Raw genomic sequence first — 13,814 nt, forward strand, 5'->3', positions numbered from 1 at the left:
CGACGTAAGAGCAGAATTACAACCGTCACAGCTGGCTGGACTCAGGGGAGCATCTTGTTGACCTCTGACCAGGTTTTGGATCCATAAACCCATACCCATCCGCCCACCCACCCCCCTCCCCCTCCATCAGGGGATCAATAGTGAGGAAGGCTGCGTGAGTGCATGGAGCTCTGGGATCCTCTGTTGGGATCCTCCACTCGGGTGAGCTGACAAGGTCAAACCGGCTGCAAATCAAGACTGGAGCTGATGAAAGAGCGGCGAAACGGCCCGAGTGCGTGAGAAAGGTGTAAGAGTGGCACTAAATGCACCATCTGAAGGGGGGGGGGGTCACGTTGGACTCTGATGAAACACATCAAAACTACCATCAACTACCACAACCTCACAGCTGACAGCCATGCTATTTTTGGATTCAAGGATTCTTATTACCCCTTAGCATGCTAATCGTTAGCATCATTAGCAAATGAGCCAGACGGGCAAGTTCACCGAATTTGTATTGCGATGAAGTTCTAGGCTGCCTACATTTTAAATCTGAACTTTTAATCACGTTTATGGCTCTGGACAACCTGCGCGGGCGTCGAGCGCCGCCATGTGGTCGCCGCGGGGTGGTGCAGTGTTCTGGTTCCGAGTGTCCCGGATTGGCTGCAGCATCACCGCCTGTGAATGCAACTGTAACTTAGTGGTGTTGACAGGGAGGAAGGCTGGAAAACACATCTGGGAATTCTGACCTATGCAATGAGCTTCAGTGTATATATAGATGAAGAGCGCACACACACACACACACACACACGTGTACACTCACAGTCATAAAAGCTTGTACACCATCTCATGAGAAGCTATTGTTGGTATTAATTCCCTTCTCAGAATAACAACTGGATGAACCGGAGCATGTGGCCCAGCGTGTGTGCACGTGTGCGCCTGGGATCCTAGCTGAACCAGAGCTGAAACAGGACCCCCCCCCCACACACACACACATACACGCACACACACACACACACACACACACACACACACACACACACACACACACACTACCCCCCAACCCTCATCTTTTGTCCCTCCGGACCGTTAATTTGCCAGAAGGGTCGTGCAGATTCCCCTGACGCTTTACAACCCCGCAGGTATGTAACCTTATGCTTCTTTCTTCACTAGCCCCCCCCCCCCCCCCCCCAAAAAGCCAAAGTGCATCCCAGACTGAAGCGCCGCGTTTATTCAGATCCGTTCGAATTTGCTAAATGCAGCGTGACAAAACAAAAAGATGGCATTCGTTTAAAAAATGGGTGTTTGCGTCCAACGCTTTCAGAACCAGGGGGGCCTCACTGCCCGGCGCCGCCTGTGTCGAACATCTTCTTGCGGCCCTCCATGCCTGACATGGCCTCCACGTTCTTCCGCCAGTCGCCCACCTCAGAGGTGAGAACCTGAGGAAGAGGAGGAGACGAGTCAGGAAAAGGCTGGAGTGGACCTACATGGGGCGGGGGGGGGGGGGGGGGGGGGGCTCGGTACCTTGTCCTGCTTGACGTCCTCCTTCTTCACAGACTTGAGGTTGGCCCTCAGGTCCATGGAGCCTTTGTGCTTGGAGCCCAGGAGGGCCCTCATCATCTCATCCGCGGACACCCTCACCTTCCTCAGGGCCGGCTTCTTGAACTTGCCTCCTAAATCCTGGATTTTTAGCTTCAGTTCATGGATCTGACGTTAAAAAAAAAAAAAGAAACCCCACAGTGAAACGCGTGTGCTAACATCGGGAACTTCAGCCGCCTTTGAGGGTCCACCTACGTCATTGTTGTGCTTCTTCACTTTGGACTCGCAGTCGTACCGCTCCTCGTCCACCACCTCGATCTTGGAGTGGAGCTGCTTGCACAGGTTCTGAGGAGAAGTGAGCGGAGACGGAGTCAAGGCTGCTCTCATCGACCCCCCTCGCCCTGTGGCTCTACCTGAAGGTCCTCCATCGCCATCCCTGACACCTGCAGCGGGGGGATCTTATCCCCAAGGTAGCGCACCTTCTCCTCCTCCCGCTCCTGCTTCTCCTGCTCCAAATCCTCGCAGGCTTTCGTCAGGAGGAGCTTCTGCTCGGGAGGAACACGCAGCGGAAAATGCTCAGAAAACACGTCCGTTCGACCTCAGCGGGACTTTAAGGAGCCATCAACAGGCTCCTACTCATCTCTCACCTTGAGGGAAAGCTTGCGAGAAGCCGTAATCTTCGACTTTGGCTGTTGAAAGAAAAGTCAGAGCTGCAGTTTGGGGGCTCTCGCATTTTCTAAATCGGACCATTGTAGCGTCTAATGTCTGAAACACCGCGCAGGAGACAGATTGTCGCGGCTCACATGGCGATAAGGCTTTATTATTAGGATGGAGTCAAGAGGAAAAGCTCTCCGGGATGCTGATAACGCCCCTGACAGATGAGCGGTGCCAGGTCTCTGACATGTGCGGAAGGTCGGCGGGCCCCTCCCTCTCCGTGCACGGAGGATTAACGCTGGACTCACCTTTTCACCCTTGTTCATGTTTCCGGATCTGTCAGCCTCCTGAAACCCCAAACGGAGACAAATGAGCCCCAACACAGACCATTCTACTAGATTTCACTCTTTGTTTCTCCTCGGTCTCGCTGCCCTCGTAAAAGAGGATTTAGCAACAAACCCATGAGGGAAAATAGGTCGAGGGGTGTAAAGAAGCATGCGAAAACAGGCAAACTGAGTCTAAAGTCCAGGACTTAATGAGAAAGATTCTCCTGAATACTCTCGGAGCTGATCTTCTCCTCCCAACGCTCATCCCTAAGAACCTCTCTTTATCCTTTGTACACGTCTGACCACCAAAATCGATGCTAAAAGACCATTAATGCTGAGATAAACACCTCCTACCTGCCAGCGAATGTCTCCTGAGCGACCGATGAGGACTATGAGCAGCGCCGCGACGCGTGGAGGGAGCATATAACGCCCGGCCCCAGGAATGTGCTGGCATGGGACCAGGCATTAAATATCTCCTCCCCGATACGGTGGACAGCCGCTGAGGGCAATAATAAATAATGAGGCATCATTCTAATAGCGTCTCAGGAGAGATCCCACCTCCTCCCTTAAAGGTTGAGATGAAAACATTATCAAATAATAAAGAAAAAAACCTGTTTGTCATCATAATTGTTGGCATTTTTAAGCCGCAGAACATGTTTGATGCCCTCTAGTGGTTTGCTGAGGTACTGAAATAGCCCCAGCCTCCTCCGAAAGAGGTCAGATTGTCCTGCAGACAGCCACGAGGGGGTGATAGAGATACTTTTATCTTTCTTTGGGGGAAAAAAATCACCTGTGTTTAGTTTTAATGTGAAAATATGTCTACGCTGCCTCTGCATTTGATCAAGCTAACATCGGGCACGTTGGTGGATTAAAGGTCAGCGCCGCGTCCCGACCCCATTCTTGTCCGGCTACACAGGCGTTTTGCTCTTACATCTGCTGTCAACAATTTCTTGACCTCAGTGAATCAAGATTTCCGAGCATGCGTGCTAATCTCCCCCTGAGCCCTGACACCGACACTGCAAATCACTTAAACCCCTGCAGCATCGGGTTCTTCTTTCCAGCGGCTCATGAGACGCCGGGCCGCGGCCAGTTCAGACGCCGGAGGCGTTTTTGGTGAATCCAGAATTAACCACAAGGACACTCTCAGCGTGGAGGTCTGCGGAGATTTTCCTTGAGTTATTAAAAGCCTTAAAACCCTGGAAAACTGTCAAATGTGACTATAAAAGATGTGATTAGCTGAGCCAAATAATTGCTGCTCCTTCCTGCAGTCGTCTTCCTGCCTCAAAACAACAGCCTGGCTATAAAAGAAGATGTGGGGGCAACAAATGTTGTGCCATCTTTTTTTTTAAATCTTTTTTTTTTTTTTTACCCCGTCATCCTCAGCAGGTGGGGCAGCTATTTCTGATGTAACCTGAAGCCTGTTCTGCAGACACACACACATGCACACGGGAATAAAATAAAACAGAAGCCTTGGTATGGCTGTGCCCGTGATGCGCTTTGTTCTACCACCGCTGGCATGAGGGTGATGGATCCACGTGGATCCAAACAATCCGACGTTCTCTTACGGTTTCTTGTTTACCTAACCTCCGGGTCTTCTTCAGATGGTTGTTGTGGACAGACAAGCAGCTGATTCATAAGTGGTCAAGTGACCGAGGATGGCATCCCTCTGACCGCTGGCACAGCCTCGATGCTGGCTTCCAAGTTTTCCATTAAATAAAGCACTTGTCTCTATAGGAGAGAAAGCAGCTGTGCAAGGGACTGGGGAGACCTGTGTATATTTGATGTTTTTGCGTGTGAAATTCGAGTTTGCGCTTCAAAAGTCTGTACACAACAAATGCTTTGTGCATTTTATTGCCAACAGTAATGTTTAAATGGACAAACGGCCTTTTCCTGCAATCATTTAAAGTCTTCTGGTAATAAAGCAGAGCTTTAACACAAATGTGTCAGTTTGTTTAATCAGAAGTGGAGCCGGTCAAAGTTGGTAGTTCGCATTATGTCCACCAGAGGGCGGCAGAGTATTTCTAATGAGTCTTTCTACTTTCTACTGAGTTCTGCTGTTTAATGGAAAGAAAACATCGTTTCGGGTCTACATTTTTGTGTTGTCTATATATATCTATACGTGTGCGTGTTGAATGGTGGCGTGTTGTACATGCAATTTACAGAAATTATGATGGTGCAACGTTACTCTTTCTTGCGAGGTTCGCTTTGAATCCAGCAGGGGGCAGTAAACACTCGTTCAGGTGCTGCTCTTCAAGAAAGGTGACTTGGAACACGTGATTTTCACAATGACACTTAGTTTATTTTATTGTTTTCATCAAACCCTTGAACCATCAGTAGTCTCATGTTATGATCCATACCCAGTCCTTCCAACAAGTTTCCTCAAAAGTAGATGATCAACTGCTTTAGGACACAAAGGAAACAATGTTGGCTTTGCTTGATGGAGACGTTGTGACTCTGTTATAATGACTATTTGTATATTTTGTTTATATTTATTTTCTTCAGAAGTCATAAAAATCTAGATGTAACCTTAAACTATTTTATTTTTACGCTTTTATTTTGAACTTCCTTTTCCGTCCTAGCCGGTATCAATCATTGACAACTTGACGGAAGCACCAGCTGCACTTTGGAGGGGGGCGTTGACAGGACGCGGGCGGGTGTCTGGTGCCTTTCACCTGCAGCCACAGACTTCTGCAGGAGGCCTTGGAGAGACGAAGGTGACCTGGTAGGGCGCGGGGTCCGAAGAGAAGGGGGCTCGTGATTCCTCCAAATGCGCGGTGAAGCCATCCAACAGTTTGGCTGAAGCAGCCACTCGATTTCCACTTGCTCTGAGTACACGGAGCATTACGGTAAAGCGCAGCTGCACAGGAAGAGCTTTTTTTTTTTGCATTTTTGGAAAATCCCTTGTTATTATTCGATGGTTCCACTTCGAGGTGATAGGACGCGGCCCTAGAAGACCCCGCACTCAATTTCAGAAAATCCCGATTTTGCATTACAACATTAAGTTCCTCCAAATGTCGAGATTGTGCGCGATAATGTACTTGAAATCAAATTAATATCTTGGGAAAATCCCCCGTTATGACTCGAAGATTCCACTTCAGTTTGGTAGAACACCACCTCAGAAGACCCTTCAGAAAAAATCAGAAAGTTCTGAGCTAACATTTCAAAATAAAAGCCCTCCAAATGACTGTATAATGTTCTTGAATTCACATTAACAGTAAATCTAAACTTTATGTAGCCACATGATTAATGGGTATGTGCCTGGTTGCTGAGTTTCTCTCCTGCGTCCCTGTTGCCATGGTTTCCCCGGCAGGTGTGTGACATGCCGCCGATTGCACCTGGTGTAGCTGATTTGTGGCCCCTGAGGGCCTGTTGATCTCCCTTTCTCCTCTGGCAAAGCTGCGGTGTGGCCGTGGTGGCTCCAGTTCAGTGTGGTGTGTTTGGCCTCCTCCTGAGCAGCTGCCATCAGCTACAGTAAATAGATGCAGGTAAGATGTGTCATCATTTTGGCGTTTTCTACCATTTATGGCATTAACAGTTGGCTTTGTTTCTTTTTAGAGTTGCCGGGAGTTGGCCCCCGGTTGTCCTGCCTGGCCTCTTAGCTTTTGTTTGCTTTTCTTAGCGCCGTTTCCATGTCGTCGCAAAGCAGCATCCCTGTTTCTTCTTTGGATATCCTTGTTTTAGCATATTGAGGAGTGGTTTAAAGTCCTATTAAACCTCTGTAGGTTTTCCTGGGTTTGTGGTTTGGGTTTGCAGCGTTGTGTGTTGTTATTTTGGTAGATTTCTGTTTGCGTTATTGGTGTTTAAAGTTGTAGTGACGTCTGCCACAGCTCGTCAGCCTCTCCAACTGAATCCCCGGAGGGTTGCAGTGCCCGCTGGACCTCACCATGCGGATCACTTGAAATTGAAATTCCCCAATGAAATTATTTTATTGATTTAAATAAAGGTCGATTCACTGCACATCGGGCCTGTTCTTCAGGAAACCCTCAAGAAGGTAAAGGTTGAATCTTTCCAACGTTCCAACAAGACAATAAACCCTAAAAATGCAAAAACAGAAACACTCTTTATTTTAAGTCCTCTTGTTGTGGTTTGTGTGTTGTGTTGAGCGTGTGGCATTGTTGGGTCAAAAAAATGAACAAATTACCTTGCAGTTAAGGTCATTTCATCTTTTGCTGGATGTTAAAGTTTAGATTTTTACATTTGTTTAATTACTCGTGCCGTGATAACTGGGAATGTCGTTACATTAATGCCATTATTAAAAACGAAGTCCATTCCAACGCGTCATGTCAACGTTTGAAGGAGCTTTATTTTGAAAGGCTCCATCAGAAATTTCTGAAATTTAATGAAGGGTCTCCCGCGGTCGTGTGCTGCCGATCTGAAGCAACACGGTGATGAATTTTACGCAAAGATCTTAATGTGTTTTCATGAGATTACACTTATTTTGACACGAATACTTTCACACTCACTACAGGAATGTCGTGCAGGAGAAAAACGCTTCCATCTCTGTGCCGCTGTGCTCGGTCTTTACCGTAATGCCTCGTGTATACGAGCAAGCGAAAATCCAGTGTCTGCTGACTACTGCTTCTGTGGAACTGTTGGATGGCTTGACCGCAGTGTGTGCGCGCCGCTCCATCATAGACATAGAACCGGATTTCCAGACGAATGCGCACGCCAGAGTAACGGAGTGACTTGGGGTTCTCCATTTCTGCCCTGTGTGATGGTTTCCAGTGGAAGGAAGGAGACGGGAACGCGTTTTGCTGCGCCGCTTTCGACGCGCCTGTTATTTTGAGCCGCAGATAACGAGAAAGTGGAAGAAGATGTTGGCGCGATGCTGCCGGGGGAAGCTGTCGGTGTGGGCCGGCGTGTGCGTGCTGGTTTTGTGCTGGTTTTACATTTTCCCAGGGTACAGACTCCCGGCCGACAAAGAAATAGTGGATGAGGTGCTGCGGCAGGGCGAAGCGTGGCAGAAGAACCAGACGGGCATCGATTTGTACAGGTTAGTTTCAGGCTGCTGTGACTGAAAACAGTCCCCAACTGGCCCCTCTTGGATTAAAACCAACCTGCGGGGTGTCTCCAGACGTCCTCCCCCTGCGTAAAACCCGCTGGATCAGCAGGATGCTTCCAGTTCCCCATCATTAAGTCGGTCTCTATGCAGAGTGACACTGCCCTCAGTCCTGCTGCAGTCTTGGCTAACTGCGAGGGCGCTGCAGACAGGTCTCCATGGTAATCTGATTAGTGATCAGTTCATGTCACGGAGATAAAGACGCGTCATAGTCAACCGAGAGGTTTGTTGGAACATCTGCTGTGACGCAGAGGTGTCATCGGCGCCACCACATCCTGTCATGTGATATATGTGCATCACATTCTGGCTGTCTCGGTGCCAGTGTCTCAGGCCCAATTCACTAATCACCTCTGCCTTTGGTTCCACGCAGGAAGCTGCTGACAGAGTGCTGCGACCCGCCGAGGATGTTTGCCGTGACCAAGCAGAACTCTCCGCTGGGGAAGGTCATGTGGTACGACGGCGAGTTTTACCACTCGCACACCGTCAACAACGAGACCTACCCGCTCTTTGTGCAGGTAGGTGGAGGCCGACGTCCGGGAGGAAGAAACCTCGGCGTGGTCTCCTTCAAGTGGTCGGATTTGGCAGTGTAGCCCTTAAAAAGGTCCCTCTGACCCTTCAAATGCCCTTTTACTTCATCGCCCTGCACAGAAATGACAGAAGTTTCTCTAATGGACCCTTAATGATCATTTTGTAGATTCCGTTTGACCTTGTTGATGGAGACAACTAGTCCTTCAACTCAAAGCGGCTCTCGTGCCATTCCCCCCATACAACCTCTGTAGATAAGAGGGTTTAAAGCCTGGCAAAAACATGGGGGAGGATGTGTCTCAGTGTCCTTCCTGAGTCACTTCCCATATCCTTTGCATCTGCAGAACAAATCACGCCGCAGGAATGGACGGAGAGAGCACAATTGCGCCTCTGTACATGTCTATATGTATGCAGATAAGGGCCCGACGCCTGTTTTTGAGTGTGTGCCTGCATGTGTATGAGGCCATTTGTGCCTGCAAGCAGAACAAAGTGAGAGAATTCTGGTGGAAGCGCTGGTTGTGTAACCGTCTCTCGAACCACAAAAGATGGGAGCAGAGTTAGCCGCAGAGATCTCGGTTCATGTCCGTGGTGACTGCCTGACCCTAATTTGCAGTCGCGAGCATCCTTCATTAGTGTAGGATGCGGGTGGTGATGGGTGAAAACTGGGTTACAGACACAGACTGGTTCCTTGCTGATTGTTTGTTTGGGAGACAAAAGAAACCATGTAGGATTGTGGGTAATTATCATGATTTTGCTGGGTCCAGCTTTGGCTTGAACCGAGGCTGTGCGCATAGATGGACCTAGGTGTTTACCGCCCTCTAGTGGTGAGGTGGAGGGACGCACCTGGATGGTGGTTTCAGTGTGTTTTCACCGTATTTTCTTTGAAACAGGGATCAACAGGGATCTGAACGGTCGTGATCTACTTGCATGTCAGCGTGATGATTTGACAGGCCAGCATTTCCTGCTATCATCTTTTCTCCTCCAGTCATGGATAATAATTACTCTGTGTGAGACCAGTAGCTTGTAGCAGTGGGACATTTTCCAGCACCAGAACGTAGCGAGTTACCCTGCCCGTGGTTACAATGGCACATTTAGTACTCCGCCATCCTGCTAGCCTCCAGCTAACTCGTGGGGCCTATTTCCAGTAGCAAGACTGTCATCTTGTTCCCTGAAGAAAGCTAACTACTCGGTAGATGAACTCAAGCTGCCCTACTGTTAATATGTGGCCTCTGAGCCACCAGGCCTGTGATTGCAGGTCTGAGCTCAAGCCGGCATCCTGACGTCACCACGCCCGTCTGCCAGTTTGGGCTTGGACACTAAATTGCCAGTTGGCTCAGCGGCCCAAACAAAGCACCCGTACAGGCTGTTTACCAAACAGTTTAGTAGAATCCAACAAGCTCCCTGGAACATCCAGGTGGAAAAGCAGCAAGGGAGAACCTGCGCTAACTTTGAAGAGTTCAAGCTCTTCCGTCCAAGTGTACTGTTAGCAGTGTATTGTCCTCTGACTCAGCTTTCTGGCACGGTCCAGAAAAAGCCTTGAGGCAAGGGTGTGTGTGTGTGTGTGTGTGTGTGTGTGTGTGTGTGGGGAATAATGGGCACAATTGTTTCTGCCCTCTCACTTACTCCAGGCTGTCTGTCAGAATGCAGGGGACCCTGGAAGGACACTTTGGCTCTGCGGTGGCCTCAGTGACGGCTTAAATTCCATCAAATCCAACCTGGAGTTGGAGAGAAAGCTTCATAACAGGATGTGAAGTTGTTTTAACGTGCTAGTCTGCCGTATGCTAATGGAGGCGTCCCGTTCCTCTCAGGAGAACCCGCTGCAGCTGCCCTTAAAGAAGTGCGCGGTGGTCGGCAACGGCGGCATCCTGAGGGGAAGCAAGTGCGGAAAGGACATCGACCGGGCTGACTTCATCATGCGGTGAGAAACGACGAGCCCACACACGTACATAATCCCCACAGCAGCTCTGAGCTGGACAGACCTGGTGCTGGAGATGGTGGGAGAGGGAAAATTGGTTTGTGGGGAGGACAGGAGCATGCTAAAATGGGAGGGGTTTGTGCATTAATAGTGCATGAAAGTTGCTATTTCTCGTTATGTTTGTGTGCTTTTTGCTCTTAGGTGCAACCTTCCGCCACTTTCAAAGGAGTACCTGGAGGATGTTGGAACCAAAACCCATCTGGTTACAGCCAACCCCAGCATCATCGAGAACAGGTAAATGGGTCATCCGAGCACGGCCGGGTTGGATGTTCGTCCTGGTTAACTGTCTGTGTCAGATTTCAGAACCTTCTCTGGTCAAGGAAACACTTTGTGGACAGTATGAAGGTCTACGGTACCAGCTACATCTACATGCCGGCGTTCTCCATGAGCCCCGGGACCAACCCATCACTGCGGGCCTACTACGCCCTGGCCGACGCCTCCGCCAACCTCACCATGCTCTTCGCCAACCCCGAATTCCTGCGCTCGGTGGGCAAATTCTGGAAGGCCCGCAATGTGCACGCCAAGCGCCTGTCCACGGGGCTCTTCATGGTCAGCCTGGCGCTGGCGCTGTGCAAGGAGGTGACGGTTTACGGCTTCTGGCCCTTCGCCATCGACCTGGACGAGCAGCCGGTCAGCCACCACTACTATGACAACATCCTGCCCTATAAGTGGTTCCACACCATGCCGGAGGAGTTTGTCCAGCTCTGGCATTTGCACAAAAGCGGCACGCTGCGCATGAGGGTGGGACGCTGCCCCCCCGAGGACGGTGGGAGGTAGAGGAGGCACGGCCCACCGGGGGAGGCTCTGTGAACTGATTGGTCAGTGAAGCGGGAGGAAGCTGTGGAACAACATTGGGTGAGGGTTTTTCCTGCAACAACCTCCCCCCACTAATCCCTCATTTCCATGTGAATATAACAACCCCCCCCCCCCCCCCCCCCCCCATCAACATCAGCGCCAGACTCTGCTCCGGCGTAAATTATTCCTATGTCGATGACTGAATGGCAAACAGCATCTGGGACTAATGACGGTGAGAAGAAGAGGAGTGTCTGTATGATGGGGGGGGGTTGTTTGTTTGTTTTTTGTTTTTTTACATGTACTGATTGATATTTGCACTGTAAAGGAAATGTCCATGGATTTTACAGTAAAGCATGTACAGTAAAGCTTCCCTAACGCCGAATCACCGTAATAAATTAATCAAGGAAAACTGGAATTTACCCTTTTAACACGACAGCCTTGACGCCACTCAGCACCGAGCTACCTGGGGGTGGAAGTCCGGCTACATTTGGACTACGCTGGGCCGGTTCTAGACGAGCTATGGCGCGCACGTGCATTTAATGTAATCCCCCCCCCCCCCCCCCCCCCCCCCCTCCCGGGGCTTTGTGAAACAGAGACAAAAGGGAGTTGAGGGCCAAGGGGGGGTTGGGAGCAATAAAATGCACTGAAAGACTGAAATGAGAACAAAGGAGATGATGGTGAAGCCTGAAAGGGACTGAAATCTGATGGAGAGGAAAAGGCTGGCGGAGGGAGAAGCTCGTGCGCGCTCCTCTTCAATCAAGCCTTTGATTGGCATTCTCTAGTGCCAAATAGAGCTTTCTTTCTTTGAAATGGAGTGCCGAGCCTCTAGTAGTCTAGAATATTGTCAAGTTGCACTAAAAGCCTTCAGTGAGATGGGAAGTTTTTGTCTTTTTATTTTTATTTTTTTACTTTATCAGCAGTATCAAGTGTTAGCATTGGGCGAGCAGCACCGACAAACATCCCTGGAAAGCTTGATTATTGCAAAAATTGTTTAAATCTGGCGTTGTTGCCCACAGCCGTCACTAATAAGGCATCAAAAGCTTTTTCAGGTTGAGAGAATGATTCTAAATGTGGAGTCATGCTAGAGGGAATGCCAGAAAGTGTTATTTTTAAGGGTTCGTCCCCATTTGTTCCTTTCACTCTTTGATTCCATCTTCAAAGAGTATCTTGGGAGCAGATGAGCTTGCATGTAAACTACTTTTTTCCCCCCAAGATGTTGTTAAAAGACTGATAAATGGAACAGAATTAGTGATTGTTCATGGGAGAGTCACAGAGCACTAAAAACCATTCTATATATGGCGGTAATGACATTTACACTCATATTATGGTTTGTGCTGCATGTTCAAGACATAAATGCTTTACGATTCCAGTCCCAGTTACATCTGGTTGTTTAGGACAGCACCAGTTTCAAATTTTTTATGAATTGTCACGTAAATATTGGTTCGCATAATGAAATGTTACTTCTCATTTTCAACACCAAAACCCAGCATCATTGCGTACGTTTCTAAGGAGTGTATGTGAATTTCTGTATTTTTAAGCATTCTTTCATATTTTCAGAAATCCACAATATTGTAGGTCTTGGATAACAGAGCGGCGTTAGCATAGCTTACCATAACTGTGCTCATGCTAGCCCTGCTGTAGCGTGTTGCTGTTTACTGGAATTTCGTACATTTTGTAAGTGTTGATTGCGGAAATCGTAATCAAAAGGAAGTGTTCAGGTGTTCCGTTCCGAATTATTTTACAGAAGGAAATAATTTTAATATATTTTCTGTTTTTTATATAAAGAGGTTTTGTTAAAAAACATTAAAGCGAGATTGAATAAGGGTTGCCTCAGAATGCTAAAACACCTCTTCAAAGGTGCCCAAGACATTTTATTTTTTAAAAATACATTTTCAGATGAAACAGGACAGAACTAAACAGAATCTGACGTTTCCATGGCAGCATCCTTCGCTCCTGCCATCACGCTGATGTCTTTAACAGAACATATTGGAGTTTTCCTTTTGAAACTGTAATAAAATACCCTGAATTTGCAGAGCTGCTGTCGGTGACCACGCTGTCCTGGAAGGATCATTCAGCTTGTTTTTGTGGTCATGAGTGGGGATTAACTCCACCTGCACTTCCTGTTTTCCAGAAAATGTATTTAAAAAAATGTCCAGGTGTCTCCAGGGTCCCCACTCGATCAGATCCCTGTCCCGTCCCCCCACACCGGCCCACCTCTCCCCAATCGCGTGTTGGAGTCCTGTGATGCTGGAAATATGCATGTTTACGTGACTTATGTGATACCACGGGGTGGGCGGGCCTAATAACCTACACTGTAGCCTCCCACCAAGGGACAAGGACGAGGCTTATCTTGTTTATGTTTTGGTTTTTTACTTTGTTGTCAAAAAAGCAGCCTTCCGACCATGAAACAGGGAATGGCTTGGATGAGCCTTGGTTGTGCTTTAGCGGACATGCTAACAACAGTGAATAAAGACCAATTTAGCTGCTTGGATTGTTTCATTTGAGCCCATAATTAAAGAGGTGATGGTCACCTGTTTGGCTCGGTCCATCATTTGTCCCAAAGACCTGCGTCGCGAGGTGTTAGCTTACCAAAGCCTCCCATTATAACCAAAGTGACTCACGTTTCACTCTGCACCACAAGATGGGGAAAGAAATGTCCTCTCGGGAGCAGGATCGGCCATATGGGCGTCTTAGTGCCCTGGTTCAGAGCCGGCTGCAGAGCATTCAGCAGCTCCGACAGCGGCCCCAAAGTGTTCCGCAGCAGAATGAAACATGATATGTTCGCCGGCAGATTTCCCCCGACCACTTCCCTCAAATCCAGTCATGAATGTGGATAAATTCATGATCCGGTTCTAGTTTTTTTTTTTCCCCCCCTTGCTGATCCAGATCACAAATGTAAAGGATGGAGTAGCAACACACTTTTATCCAGGCTGCTGCAGACGGTCCTAATTGCTAAAAGCAGAGG

At 48.6% G+C, this 13,814-nt stretch overlaps 2 protein-coding genes and 1 long non-coding RNA gene across 3 annotated transcripts; 2 read left to right on the forward strand and 1 right to left on the reverse strand.

The window, feature by feature from the left end:
* Nucleotides 1-1,184: 1,184 nt before the first annotated feature.
* Nucleotides 1,185-2,933, reverse strand: LOC101065088 (troponin I, slow skeletal muscle-like). Its single transcript, XM_003972797.3, has 7 exons — nt 2,850-2,933; nt 2,478-2,516; nt 2,163-2,204; nt 1,929-2,060; nt 1,771-1,860; nt 1,501-1,683; nt 1,185-1,415 (listed from the first exon to the last, which is right to left on the reverse strand). The coding sequence occupies exons 1-7, from the start codon at nt 2,916-2,918 to the stop codon at nt 1,314-1,316; spliced, it is 657 nt and encodes a 218-aa protein (XP_003972846.2). The 5' UTR covers nt 2,919-2,933; the 3' UTR covers nt 1,185-1,313.
* Nucleotides 2,934-5,092: 2,159 nt separating this feature from the next.
* Nucleotides 5,093-6,452, forward strand: LOC115246672 (uncharacterized). Its single transcript, XR_003885759.1, has 3 exons — nt 5,093-5,341; nt 5,806-5,980; nt 6,051-6,452. It is a non-coding gene; the product is annotated as an uncharacterized lncRNA (long non-coding RNA).
* Nucleotides 6,453-6,948: 496 nt separating this feature from the next.
* On the forward strand, nt 6,949-13,379 carry st8sia1 (ST8 alpha-N-acetyl-neuraminide alpha-2,8-sialyltransferase 1). The gene is made up of 5 exons (XM_003972798.3): nt 6,949-7,488; nt 7,925-8,069; nt 9,888-9,997; nt 10,196-10,288; nt 10,351-13,379. Exons 1-5 carry the CDS (start codon nt 7,310-7,312, stop codon nt 10,829-10,831), a joined length of 1,008 nt encoding a protein of 335 aa, XP_003972847.1. The 5' UTR covers nt 6,949-7,309; the 3' UTR covers nt 10,832-13,379.
* The last annotated feature ends 435 nt before the right edge of the window (nt 13,380-13,814 follow it).

Source organism: Takifugu rubripes, chromosome 18 (assembly GCF_901000725.2).
Source record: "Takifugu rubripes chromosome 18, fTakRub1.2, whole genome shotgun sequence".
Classification (NCBI taxonomy): Eukaryota; Metazoa; Chordata; class Actinopteri; order Tetraodontiformes; family Tetraodontidae; genus Takifugu; species Takifugu rubripes.

Coding starts and splice junctions, on each gene's coding strand:
- LOC101065088 (XM_003972797.3), bottom strand. CDS start 2,918: ATGCTCCCTCCACGCGTCGCGGCGCTGCTCATAGTCCTCATCGGTCGC. Junction 2,205..2,477: donor ACATGAACAAGGGTGAAAAG/GTGAGTCCAGCG, acceptor TTCTTTCAACAG/CCAAAGTCGAAGATTACGGC. Junction 2,061..2,162: donor CTCGCAAGCTTTCCCTCAAG/GTGAGAGATGAG, acceptor CCTCCCGAGCAG/AAGCTCCTCCTGACGAAAGC.
- st8sia1 (XM_003972798.3), top strand. CDS start 7,310: ATGTTGGCGCGATGCTGCCGGGGGAAGCTGTCGGTGTGGGCCGGCGTG. Junction 7,489..7,924: donor ACGGGCATCGATTTGTACAG/GTTAGTTTCAGG, acceptor GGTTCCACGCAG/GAAGCTGCTGACAGAGTGCT. Junction 10,289..10,350: donor CCCAGCATCATCGAGAACAG/GTAAATGGGTCA, acceptor TGTCTGTGTCAG/ATTTCAGAACCTTCTCTGGT.